Source organism: Lethenteron reissneri, chromosome 26, assembly GCF_015708825.2.
Source record: "Lethenteron reissneri isolate LAM-NWPU_2019-01 chromosome 26, ASM1570882v1, whole genome shotgun sequence".
Taxonomy (NCBI): Eukaryota; Metazoa; Chordata; class Hyperoartia; order Petromyzontiformes; family Petromyzontidae; genus Lethenteron; species Lethenteron reissneri.
In genome coordinates this window covers 5,242,031-5,255,644 of record NC_083804.1, presented here as the reverse complement: position 1 = coordinate 5,255,644, position 13,614 = coordinate 5,242,031, and the positions used below count along the sequence as shown (strand labels likewise).

At 44.6% G+C, this 13,614-nt stretch overlaps 1 protein-coding gene across 1 annotated transcript in view; it reads left to right on the top strand.

Moving 5' to 3' along the window:
• Positions 1-3,636, top strand: part of LOC133347535 (homeodomain-interacting protein kinase 2-like) — a 33,116-nt gene extending 29,480 nt beyond the window's left edge. The window contains exon 17 of the mRNA XM_061559875.1: positions 154-3,636. Coding sequence (XP_061415859.1) covers positions 154-549 — 396 coding nt within the window. The 3' untranslated portion in view covers positions 550-3,636. The remainder of the gene's footprint in view (positions 1-153) is intronic.
• Positions 3,637-13,614: the final 9,978 nt, after the last annotated feature.

Sequence of the window (13,614 nt, the reverse complement as noted above, 5' to 3'; positions counted from 1 at the left end):
TTTTTAATTTATAAATACATAGTAAACCAAACTTTGGCACAAGGTGCTGTTGTGAATGGTGACTCTCATTGCTGCTGCTGCTGTTGTTAATGTTTATCTCTGTCTCCGTGTATCTGACTGTGTACGTACATGTGCGTGTGTGTTCGTTCTTAGCCCCCGTCGGGCATAAGCGCCCGTCGCCAGCAGGCGTACATCGCTCCCTACTGCTTCCCGCACGCGAGCCCCCCGCACGCGCTGCACACCCACCTGGCAGCACCTCCCCCGCCGCCGCCCGCACAGACGCACCTCTACACCTACGCGGCCCACCTGGTGGGGCCCCCGCATCCTTCCGCCGGGGGTCCTGCTGCACCCCCCCAGGGTCGTGGCTGCGCTGGCCCTGGCGCTGGTTTCCCGGGCGCCCTGGTGGCCATCGGTCACCGCGTTCTGCCCTCTCCGCACTTTGCCGCTTTGCCAGTGAGGGCGCCGTACCTAGGAGCATCGCAGGGCTCGGCAATCTACACGGGCTACCCGCTCAGCCCCGGCAAGATCGGCACGTTCACCTACATGTGATGATCTTGTGGGGCTGAGCGAGTGGCGTCTCCGAATTTTTATTACGGAGGTTTGTGGGGTGGGGGGAGGGGGGTAGGGGTCGGGGTACGAAGATGGTGGATCCCATCGAAATTAAACATTCAACTAGGATTGAATGATCTGTTCCTCCGTGATACAGAATGAGGTTTACATCTGGGAATGTACATTTGTTTACCTAGAGTTCTGCATTGTCAAAAGATATGTATTTTAATATAACTTATTAAGGCCCATGAGAGACCTTTTCCATTAATTTAATTTTCCTGCTTTGTAGCCGTGGCTCGTGATTACCAGAGGGTGTTTTTCACATTTTTTATTTACACTATTGCAGTAGCACCCAGTGCCCACTTGGTACGAATAGGTTTACAGCAGAGCTTCTGAGTAATGCTCCCTAAGAAACTGCCAAAGAATGGAACTGGGCTCTGTTTTGGTTTAAAACAAAAAAGTAACCTTTGTGGACACATTGACCTTAAGGCCACGCAGTAATATTTACCAAATGTTTCTCCCAAGAAAATATTTTTGGGGGAATTCAAATAAGAAATATGTATTTTCAACTCTGACTTTAACAGGTTTTAATCATGTATGTACTTTTTACGAGCTGACATTTTACAATATTGACTTATGAGTCGTGCTTTCACGAACTTTGTAATTTCGTGAAAAGTGAAAATAATTTTTCACACTCAACGTGCAAGTCGCTGCCAATGTGCACTTTCTGTCGTGAATGAAAATTGTATTGAACAAATTTGATCATTAATGCAACCCCATTAAAAACTGCATTTTTATCTTTTTCATCAGAGTAAGCATTTAACGACAAACTATTTTGTAACAATGACAAAAATGCAGAACTCTATGTATGCAATACAATTTTTTATAGCGTCAAAATACACATTTATCTCGATGTGGTGTGTATTGTATGTGCTTGAACAAATTTTTGTTTGTTTTTATATCGAAGCTAACTTGCCATGGTTGGCCTTCTTAAAGCAGTGCCATGGCAATGCTTTGTACTTTGCTGTTCCGTTATGAATTTGTGTGTCAAGTGTGTACGGTATTTGTGTTTTTTAAAGTGTGGGGAGGTTGATTGTGTTTTGAGTGTGTGTCGTTACTATTGTCTGTTGCTTGTGTGCATGTGTGTATGTATGTTGAACTTCTTTCGCACCGTACGTAGCCGACCGTGCTAATCGGAGGTGCGGGGGAACGACAAAGGGTGCGATACCTAACCCTGGTCTACAATTGGTCCGCTTAAGCATAATTGAATCAGCCAGTGTATATTGGCCAACACACCAGCACTCCGGAACTATTATAAGCGGATGCGTGTGGTTCTGAACACCACCAACACCACCGATTTATATGCCATGCTGGCCTCAATAGAACTTCCCTAACAGCACTCGCCCCAAGGTCGACTTAGGCTGGAAAGGGATGTTTTATTGTGTCCACTGTCTATGCTCGTGTAGATACTGAAATTCTGTTTTGATTGGTGACTTCCTTTTACTTAAAAGAGCATTGATGGATTTACTCTGTATTGGTAATGGTGATAATTGTTATTATTTAAAACTTAATGGCTTTTACTAGTTTTTAATTTCAAAAATGTTAAACAAACTCTCCGTTGACTAAGTGTTTGCGGGGTTGGTCCAACCATACCCTTCTCAATATTCAAAGTACACGTTCTATCATGTTAGACGTTACGTGCCGTTTTGTTCTCTATTGCACGCAGTGTGTGTCTGGAAGAACAACTTAACTGCTGTAAGTGTTTGTTTGCGTGTGTGAGTGCGTGCATGTTTTATGTACGTATTGAGAGACCCATGTGGTGGTAAGAGAGCAATAGGCATTTGTTACATGCATCGAGACTACGTGACAGGCAATAGACTAAAGTGTGGTAAGGCATAGTGGGCGACGCCGATCGGAATGGCGCGTGAGCTGATTTCACTCGGCCAGCGGTGCCTTCCCGCGATGCGCGCCCGCGCGCAATTGGATGCAGCGTACGGATTGCGACCCCCTTTTTTGTATTTCGACGCTATATGAAACCGAGTTGTACATGTGACACCCGACCCGGGTAGAGAATTTTAAGAGAGTCATCGATCCCCTGGCCGACCCCCCTCCCCTGTACTTTACGCGCGTGTTGGATAAAAAAAACGAAGGCCAGTTCTGTTTGTGTCGGCTGTGAGCATAGTCAGGTATTGCGCTTATAAGCTTGGGGTTACAGGACCGGTGTTAATTTTTGGACGTTATACATTTAAAGTTTTCAGTACGGGTGGCTATACAGTAAAGATTTAACAAAAACTTAGAGCTGCTTTATAGGCCTTAAGGTGTAGACGTCAATAATTAAAGAGGCTGAAATTTATTCGTATAGCATTTAGGAGTCCGAAGTTTTTGCTTAGGTGTTAGAGGTTGCAGAGGTTATGCTTAATCATGGCTGGAGCCGACCGTTCTGTGTTAACATGTCCAGTTGTGCTGTGGGCTAGTTACTACGCGTGTGGGATCTGCGGAGGCCAGCGAATGTGGCCTGTATTTTATTTGTTACGTTTTTTAAAACTTTTACTATTGTCTTCACGTGATCGTTTTACTAATTAACTAAATCTTCTTAATTGTAATTAAGTTTTACACGGGGCTGGTTTTTATGAAGCCCTCGCGTGTATGTGTTTGTCGTCACCCGGTGTGGTGTGCTAATCGTGTATTACTCGGTGTCACTGTGTCGGCTCTAGGTTTTACCCGTGCGTTTTTTGTGGTGGTGTGCCGTGCATTTTTTTTGTAGGCGATCCGATCATGTTTATTATGCTTGAAGTGTGTGTACGAGTGCGCGTACACTCTTACACAAAAATAGTGCCGTTTGGTTTATCATTATTGACATTATATGCGTCCGCGTGTGTGCGTGCGTGCTGTTTTTTGATTTTTGGAAGAAAAAACATATGACCTAGTATATATACTGGTGTTGCAGAATCATAGCTTGGGTATGGTCGTAATGCGTTCGTTTTGTGTACGCAGTTGTGTAAACCCGTGTTAGCTCGTTTTAGCTCACTTGCGCGGAATGCAAAAGCGCACTTATAGTGGTGGGGGGAGAATGGAGTTGTGGGGGGTTTTGGGGCGGGCGGGTGGGGGGGGTCCTTGCAAATGTTTTGACCGGGGGCAACGGTTGAATGCAGGGGCGGTGGGGAAAATTACCCACCCCCCCCTCTCCACGCAACCCCCCCCAACCCCCCATTGCACTCGCGTCTCTCCAACCCCCTCCCTACTCGTTCCCTTTTCTCCTCCTCACTCTCACCTTCTCACTCAAGAGGTGGAGTTAATGTTCAGTCCCAGTGCCTTATATATACACACACACTATATATTATATATAAATAGTTATTTGTCTTGCTGTAACACTGTGTCCTGTGTCTAATGGATGGAGTGCTGCTGCTGCTCTGCGATTCTACTTGCCAGCCTGCCAACCACAGTTCCTGCAGTGTGCATGTCTAGGACAGGCTGCTCTGTCTTTGGTGTCTTAGAAGTCCCCTTTCGAAGTGGCTCGAGGAAAACCCATTGTGGCCGTGTGTGTCCTTGTAAACGTGCATGATGTCTGGCCTGGTGTTCCATAGGACCTGAGTTGGCCTGATGTCCAGTGAGATGGGGGTCAATGTGTGGCCTCGTGTACTGTGACTGCTCGTCTGGCCTTGTGTTTCGAGAAGATTCCCTTTAGACCTGGTGTCTCGGAGGGCTGCATTGTTTCGCCTGGCATCTGGGAGGGTCGTGTGTTAGACGTAGTGTTTGTGCCAGGATTGTGTGTCGTCCTCTTTCACTTGGTGTATAGGGGGAGTGTCCTTTTATGCCCATTGTCTTGCTCGGGTTCTCTCTATGGCCGTCTGTCTGGCGTTCTGTCTGGCCTGGTGTCAGGGGAAGAGATATGTGAGGATAAAGGAAAATTGTTTTGCGGTGAGGGGGTGGCACAATTGGGGAAGTAGGCTCCTGGAATGGATGTAACATTGCATAGATTCGTCGATTTGAATTCTTAAGTTTGCGATACGTGCATTGACTTGTGCATTTTGGGATCTTTTTTACGTTCGATTCGTAGCCCGCAGTTCATAGAAGTTTCATTTATAGCTAATAGAACAAATAAGCCACAAGTTGAAAATGACAACAGACGGTTGAGATTTTGTAAATGAGATTAATAGTACCGTACAAACAGTAACAATGAAACCACGGAGACGGGCGGTCTGCTTTAGTGCTCTGGCAAGGTCTCGATTGTACTTTCTTGTTTGTAGTATTAATATACAAACTGCAATGGAGACAATGCAGACAGTACAAATGAAATTATACAACCGACAGTACAAAAGACATGGACAGTACAAGCTATCATACAAGATAATGAATTTTCTTTTGTGAAGCCAAGACCTCTTTGATGATGCCTCCACAAGTCATACAATTGAAGTGGTAGGGAGAGAGAGAGGGGGCCAAGTGTGAATCGCTTCATGCTTACTACTGTATCCGTTGTTCAGAAAGGTGAAGGTAGATGTCATTGTTTGCCCCGGTGTTTAGAAAGAAAAGTTTTATGTAAAAAACTGGAATTGAAAATAATTTTTTCAAAACTCTTAACAGGTTTGAGTGATCGGTGCACAATAGTTTCCATCTCTCTGGTTTTGAATCTGGCCAGTTCACAATCTCGACCCTTGCAGATTGAATGCGGCATCGGCATGATGGGTCTGATAATGCGTCTCTAACCAAATTGCATTGCTGGCCGCAGTGCCTCGTACATGTGTGTGAGAACTTTTTTCTCGCCGTACGTCGTCAACCGTGCTACGCAGCTGGACCTGTGTTTGCTCAGCTTGCACCTTGTGGGGTCTGGCTTTGGTCAACCAAAAAGATGGAAACCCCCCTTCCCCCCCCCCCCCCGTGCACTGAGACTCACTCACACACGCGCGTTTTCTCCTTGCTTCGTGTGAAAGTCCTGTGTTGGACACGCCACTCGTCTCCCAGGCTCAGCTCTGCTCATTGTAATGTACAGTTTGTAGTGTGCACATATAGAATATATTTCATGGGATATTAGGCATGATTTTAAGATAATGCTGCATTAGCGAGAATAATACAACGTGAAGTTAATGCCATTTTACATTGCGTATATTTTATTATTCATGATGTTAGATGTCGGGAGTTTATGCATATACATGTAATGTATTAATGCGTGTGTGTGTGCGCGCGTGCTATGTATACTGTATCATTTTTTAGAAAATGTTAGAAAGGGGATGAATCCTCCCGTTGCTCTTTCGCATTTGGCCCTGTACAGCCGAGCTTATCCACGGGTCACGAGAGGTGAGGGTTAAATTTGTACGAGAGGCATGTGTGTGTGTGGATCGTACCCAGGAAATCTGCTATATCTTGCGTTCATCTTGCAGGATTCTCATGTTTCAAGGATTTTATTTCATCTCGACCATGTAATTCCCTTGAGGTCTTTGGCCACATTATGAATTACTAACAATAACAGACTTGGGGAGCGATGTGTTACGTTCTCAAAATCTTGGGCAACGTGGGCATTTCTTGTTCCTTTTACGCTGCCTCCTTGTGATGATGCTTTAGTTCGATGCAGGGCTCCTCTACTTACGAACATTTGACTTATGAGCTTTCAGAGATACGGACAAACCTGTCCGTATGTACAGTTGCCTGTTCGGACTGAGAGTCGTAAGTTCAACCGCTGTGCAATAGATGGCGGCGGTGGTGGCATCTGCATCTGCAGAAGATGAAGAACCAGTGACATCTACAGGAGATTATACAACTTTTAAAGCCATTCCCTGTGTTTAGTGTACACGCCGTACAACATGTTTGGAATCGACAGGAGTAAAGTTGGACTTACGAACAAATCGACTTACGAATAGACCTCTGGAACCTAACTCGTTCTTAAATCGAGGAGTCCCTGTATATTGAAACACGTGCACTGGGCGCTGTGGTTTTTATCGTCTCCCAATTCAAAATTGGATTTGTCCCTTTTCTACAGCAGTATATACCCGTATATATATGCGGCATATTCTCTACATATGTTGGTACATATATATACATACCATTTCTATATTTGTGTGTATACATAAGTGTGTGTGGTTACCTACTTTTGTATATGTGCATGTTTATGTAGGGGATGGGCATGGAATTGCAAACTTTGCAAAACCATAAATCTTGACGTGATCAGAATGCGGAATACCGAATTTGTGTTTGCCGGTGTTATAATCTTTAGGTTTCACATTTTATTTACATGCTAAATATTGTATGCTCATTATCTACTGAAACACAGCGGGTTCTTAAAAAAAACCCCCAAGGAATACACCGGTGTTTCATTAGAATTGCACACATGCTGACGTGTGCAAGACACGTACTCGCAGACCTTGACATGCATTACACCCGAGACCAACACATATGTTGGCAGATATTCCTCCCCCCTCCCCACCCTTTCTGCACATTCAGGGTACATTCAGGTCGACACTGCAGCCGCATGCACATTGTGACACAGGCATGCCCCCCCCCCCGACTATCTATGTACACACCCGGACGGGGTGTTACACACTCCCCCCTTCCCCATGCACGTCAACGTGGAGTCGCGTGCATTCATTTTCAACAACAACAACAATCATGCAAATTTTTATTGGTTTAGAAAAAAAAAATCCGCTGGGCGGATATCTGCAGATTTTATACACTTGTGATAACAGGGATTGGCGCTATACATCGGCACCACACTTTACTCTGACCAGCAGAATTTTGTGCCCATCTGGTACATATATATATTAGGAAAACAAAAAAAAACTTGTCCCCTACCATATTAATGTGGAATTGACACTTCTAGCTCAGGTCTCCCACTCGAGATGAGCATCTCTTTTAGCCATTTTGAGCATAAGGATACGATTATTTTGACCTGCCGTGCGAGTGTGTGCGTGCACGCGTGAGTGTTCATGAACACGGTTAATCTTTTTCGACAATAATCAGGATGAAATGCCCATTCGTGGCAGTGGTGTTGGTGAAGTAGGGTTGTGGGCAGTGTTGCGGTTGGAAACCAAGGATGAGGCTGTATCGGGACTCGGTGGAAGTTAGGCGGCTTCCATAAATATCGTGGGATTTATCCCATGAAGCCTTTCCCATCGTGGGGGGGGGGTGGGGGGGGGGGATGCGGGGGACACGATGTGAGCAGTATTGTTGCGTGATAAACGTTCACGTTGGCCTGTATTGAGCTTGTAGGGCAAGCCTTGGATGGACGGTGGGCACTATTATTTCAGAACGCAGCAACTGTTGACATTGTCGTAGGGAGTCTGGTTGAACGGGGGTGTTTATACGGAGGTGTCTTAATAGATATATTGACATGATGGTGTGTCCATAGTTAGGTGTGCTCAGGCTAGTATTGAGAGGTGTGTTCGCATAGATGGTATTCATAGGTTTGTTCTCATAAAGGTTGGTGTGCTCATAGCTAGGTGTGCTGATACTAGTGTTATGGGGAGATGTTTTAACGAGGAGGGATAGTCACAGCACGATCTGTTCACATGAAGGTGCGTTCAAAAGTAGCCGTGTTGAGAATAGGCTCGTAGCAAAATGTGATTTCGTGGAGGAGTGGCATAGCAAACTAGTGGTTCAGGTGGAGAGGTTTTTTCGATAGCTGTGTTCACATAGACATCTGTCCGGGTGGCTAGCTTCAATGGAGTTGCGTCAATGGGACGGGGGTGTTCAGGATAGCATCAGAATAAGTGTTTTTTTTTTGGATAATGCATTCAGAAAGTATGCTCCAAGCTGGGTCGTTGAGAGAGTTGTGTTCGTGCTCGTTTGGAAAGGTACAGTCATGCGAAGTCGTTAAGGAGGTGTGCCTGTATGTGTACGATTAGTGGTGCCTGTGCACACTTGGCTTGAGTGGCTTATATTAAAGTGTTTGTGGTCGGCAGCAGAAGATGACGGAGCAACCTTACGGAGTTGTCGTTCGCGCTTGGGATGGATGGATTGCCTCTTGAACTTGGCGGGTTGGATTGTTCCCCGGCTGGCTGCATGTGCTGGCTTTGGCTCGTTCACTCGTTGGATCGCTGGTTGGTTTGGCAGTTGGAAGCTTGTCTGCATTGTTTGGCTGACTGGTTGGTTAGCTAATCACCTGCTTGCTGTCTGATTCGCTGGTTGATAATCTCGCTGGCTCATGATTTGGCTAGCCAGCTATTAAGATGTTTGCTGTCTACCTGAATTCAGTAGTTGAGACTGGTTTATCAGTGCCACTTGAGATTTTACGATTACATTTCTTTGTTTGGTTTACATCCGATGTGTGATTTACCGTGGCAGGCTGGCCGCTGTTTCCCATCGCTGACTGGCTTCTGTGTTTTGTGAAGGCCTGGTGTCTTGAGATACTTGCTGGGAGGTTATACAAATAAAACCAGCCCATCTACCCCAACCCAACCCCAAGAGGCAGTCTACAAAAGGAGTGCACACCTCAAACCATAGGTTGTGCAAACAAATCGATGTTGAAATTGCACGACTCTATCGCCTGCAAACGTTTTGTCCACATCTGAGCAAGCGATTGAGCAAAAAGGACATTTTTACAGGATTATAACATCAAGAAGTTCCAAATGTGCAGCGTGCGATGAAATACACAGCTTCAGACTGCTTGAAAGCAGTCTCTGCTGTCAGGAACCAATTGCACAAGTGCTCACGACTGGATTGCATAGACGTCTACATGATTCGGTTGCATGCAACCTCATTGGTCAACTAATGGCTGAGGTGTGAACCCAGGTTAAAGCGCAGTGCTAGGCTTCGAGAGGAAAGTATGTGCATTACAGTTTAAAGGCGTTAAGAATATTTGTTCACAGTGTCCAAAAGCTCGCTTTCTTACTACATAACATGGATGTAAAAGCCGGGAGTTACAGAACATACAGCAGCCATGGCAGACCAGACAGTGGTCTACAAAACACATCAGTAAAAAACAGCCCGTTTAAGAGATGTATTTTTAAAATTAAATTGGAACTGAATTAAATTTTAAGATTGTGAGAAATCTTATTATCTGGCCACAAGCAGGCATTCGTGAGCCTGCGACCTCTCCACAAATGAGATCTGGATTGCATGTGTGGTTTATTGAGAAAATAAAATACCCCGAATTAGAAATTCTTAGTTTTCGGACGAAAAAACCCAACAGTGTGTTTGGCAAGGGGGATATGCTTACGGGACGCATGTAGCCTAACGTTCTGAAGATATACGAATGCCTAGTTACACAAGGCTGCATCGTAGCTGTTTGGTAGCATCGAGATTTCAATGAGCAGTATTGGGTGCCCACTTTGTTGTTCACCTATGAAAACATTGCAAGTTGCTCGTGGTATACAGATCACCGCTCCCAGAAAATGTAATTTTCAGCCCTTTGTCAATCCACTCCTGGATGAAAGCCTGCCCATGCGGTGTCTCAGTCATGGGGCTGATTTGATCATACTTCACCGTGCTGGTTGGTGTGGCTGTAATCTTAAGCCAATCACATCATTGATACATCATATGATGCACAAACGTTTTCAAAGGTGTCGACAAAATCGGAACCATTGGGGCGATTTTTGGGTGTAATTTTACAAAATGTAATTTTCATAACTAGTTTTTTTTCCCATTTTTTGAAAATTTCAAACAACCTTGTGCCCCCCCCCCCCCCCCCCCACATCCTCCCCATGTAGTCGTGGCTTTGGGCTGGGCATTACTTTCTCTGGATGGCAAGAAATCCCATCGAGTAGCGTACATTGCGGTGGTGTGCCACCATTCAAGTTTTCATCGGACAACATAGTGGCCGGTTCTGATGCTCTGCTGGACGTCTACAAAAAAGAGTTGTATAGGCTCATTGGATTCCGACAGTATAAATAAATATTATGATTCTGCTCAACCTGCAAATACATCAGCTTGTGGAGCCCAGTTTAACAAGGCATTCGTATTGAACCTAGGCATTGCTGTAGATTTAAGAGTTTCAGGCTTGCGCCATCTGTGCCCAATATAGCTAAAGCCATTGATTTTGCGACACTGAAGTAGTGTGTGGGTATGACCTCTCAGCACTGTGGGGTTCTTGCTGTGGGAAAAGTTGGGTTTGTGGTTCATGTGCCCGTCACAACGTGTACACACTGGGTGAGCAACTGCGTATTGGTGGATTAGAATCCTCAAGGATGGCCAGTTCTCCCTGTTGTGGTGTTTTACAACGTGTCTACGAACATCCATCCCCCACCTACGTCTCTGTGCGAGATCCATTGTGTTCAGAGTGGCTGGATAGTACGCGCATGGTCATGATTCCTGCAGCCATTTGATGGGATTTCCACCCACAGCACGGCAAAGGTTTAGGAGCCTGTGATTTCATTTACAAGGGTATGTGGTTGGGTACCACCGTCTTTGCCTAAGTTTTTTAATTGTTCACAAGTGTGGTTATTTTTACGAATGAAAAGTGTAGTGTGAGATATGCACATGTCTATGAAATATATATAACATTTGAGCTTTATATGTCTGGCATGGAAATATTAATATCTCTGCCTAAAAACCACTTGGGACAAACATTTAAAAACCATTTACCCTTAAAACAAGGCGAAAGCCCATTGATAAGAGTATCTCTTTTCTCATTTGTAAACGTAATTTTTGTAATTTTAATGTAATTTCAATTGTTGAGCTCTGGGCTCTAACATTGACACAGTGGTCTACCCTTGCAAATGATGTCACATGGTATTTTAACATCTTCTTTACGGGAAACATTGTTATTGTGTTTAGCACGTGCAATACGCTGTGGAAATGGAAATCTCAACTGTGCAAAACTAGAACTGCGGCCGGCAAGCATGACCTCAAAAGTGTGTTTGCTTTGTCGCCTTAGCGCATGGCGAAGTGTCGTTTTAAACCATTGAAAACATTTACAGCACTGCAGTCTCAAATTGACACGAGCCCCACCTTCATAATTTGAATTTTAAACACTCGAATTCTGAAACCTTGGGGCCACTTTTTAATTCGGATCGTGGTGGGTTGATGTTTATTTCCAGCTGAACGACGGTGCACATCTTGCGTTGATCGAAGCGAAATCTTTTTGTAACAATACAAAGGACACATTGTCCTGTGAATATGAAATAAGAATACGTTCTTATATATATCATACAATCTGGACAATGCAGCCTTGCGCACGTAATTATTATATATAACGCTGAACGATATCGAATTGGCTGGCGTGAGATGTGCATCGTGTTTTATTCCACAAGTTTGCCAAATTGTGTAAAAGCTGCAGGTTTTGTGGGCGGTTCGCGCAATGTGAACCCATCGCTAAACGTCGCTCGCCATGATCCATTCGTATGTTAACACTGGAAGCCTCCCCAATTCCCATTGGATCAGATGAGGCCATGAGTCTCTCCTTAATAACTTCTGGTAATCTGACACGTAGTTTTCAAGTCCCTCAATGATTAAATGTTTGCATAGGTATCCCTTAACAGGCATAAGCAGCCAAATAATGACAATAATAATGCTCCTTGATTTGACTCAAATGATATTCAATCCATGGAATCCATTGCGTTTTGCATTTAATTCCGCCCTTCATTGGGCACTCATTGTGCAGAGGGCGTTAGTAGCTCATCAATGACCACGTTGATAAAGTTAAGAGCAGACCCCCCCCCCCCCCCTCCCCCATTGCCTTCACCGAGCGTGTAAACATTAAAATACTTTGTTCCAGAATTGATTCAGTTCTGAGATTTGACTGCAAAACCTCATTCTGCCTCCTACACTTGTAAAACATCAACACGAGAAGTGGCTCAGGGTTGTGCCTCGTGAGATGCTGATGTCGGAGCACTTGGGGCCAACCACTGAGGTATCCTGCGTTTGAATCCCAGGCTCACCCAACCCAAAGTTAGGTTGAGTTCTTGCGCCTGTGTAGTAAGCTCGATGGTTTCGGCTGCAGCACAGAATGACTGCACCAGAAAAAAAAGAACCGCGTAAAAACCAATCGAAATTTGGTGGCAGGACTTAATTTGACCAACATGCCAAGATGCCAGGGCTCATCGTTTGGCAGCTTTAGGCACAGAGCGAACGCCTCGTTGATCGTGCAGATGAAGGAAGTACACGGTGTCTTGGCTGTGTGAAAATGGGACCTTCGTACATCTCAGGCCAAAGTCTTTGACATGGACGGTGGCACACGGACGGTGGCACGCAGGAGGCAGTGGGGGCTGTTGACCACATCCTGACTAACTTGGGTGGGGGGGGGGAATTATTTACCCCCGCCACTCACTGAACTTATGGGTGATTATGGGACAGGTGTGCAGGAACCAATTGACTTATTTTTGCCATTCAATCAAACTTTACCTGCACTTTTATCTGTTGTCGAATTTCTTTTATTCAATCCACTTTTTAAAAAAAATTCAAAATGTGTCGCTCCGTTAGAAGATGTTGTAGTTGCAGGCTTGTGACAGCGATCTACTTGTAACCATGTGAAAGATAGAGATTCGGCCTATGGTTATGGTACCGATTTCGATTTTCTTAATGTTAAAAACATGTTCACGTACTCTATCCACATGCCTTCATTAACCTTAACATATTTATTAAACTGCTAAACAGTAATAAGTATTTTTCCTTCTGTGTGTCACGTGAGCCTGCCTAATTGTCCCATCCTCTTGGCTACAGCATCTTCTTCCTCCGAAATGCAGTATCTGTTTGACTAAACATCGCTGAGAAAGAAGGGGCCGTCGCACCCATGCCACCTGCTCCCCCTGTTCTTTGAAATCGGGGAACTCCGTACTTGGCAAATATTGGCACCACCCTTGATGTTAATGCTGGCTTCTGGAATGTTGCCCAGTGAAATGTGGCCAGATGCATGAGATGGTGGAACTGGAAATGTCGGATCCTTCGCTCTGTGCGTAAATGCCGTAAGCACAATTGGAATATAATAGGTAAGAATCGACCATTGTATTTCAATAGAAAGGGTAAATCATTGTGCAATGTCTTAGTCCAAATAAAACTATTAAAAAGTGCATACGCAAAATAATTACAGCAATGTTTTTTTCCTTATGTAACAACTCTCTTTCAATAGAGATGCTAAATCTCAATGGGCTCGTATGTTTAAATATGATGGATTTAATCAATTTGTGATCAATTGCAAAAATT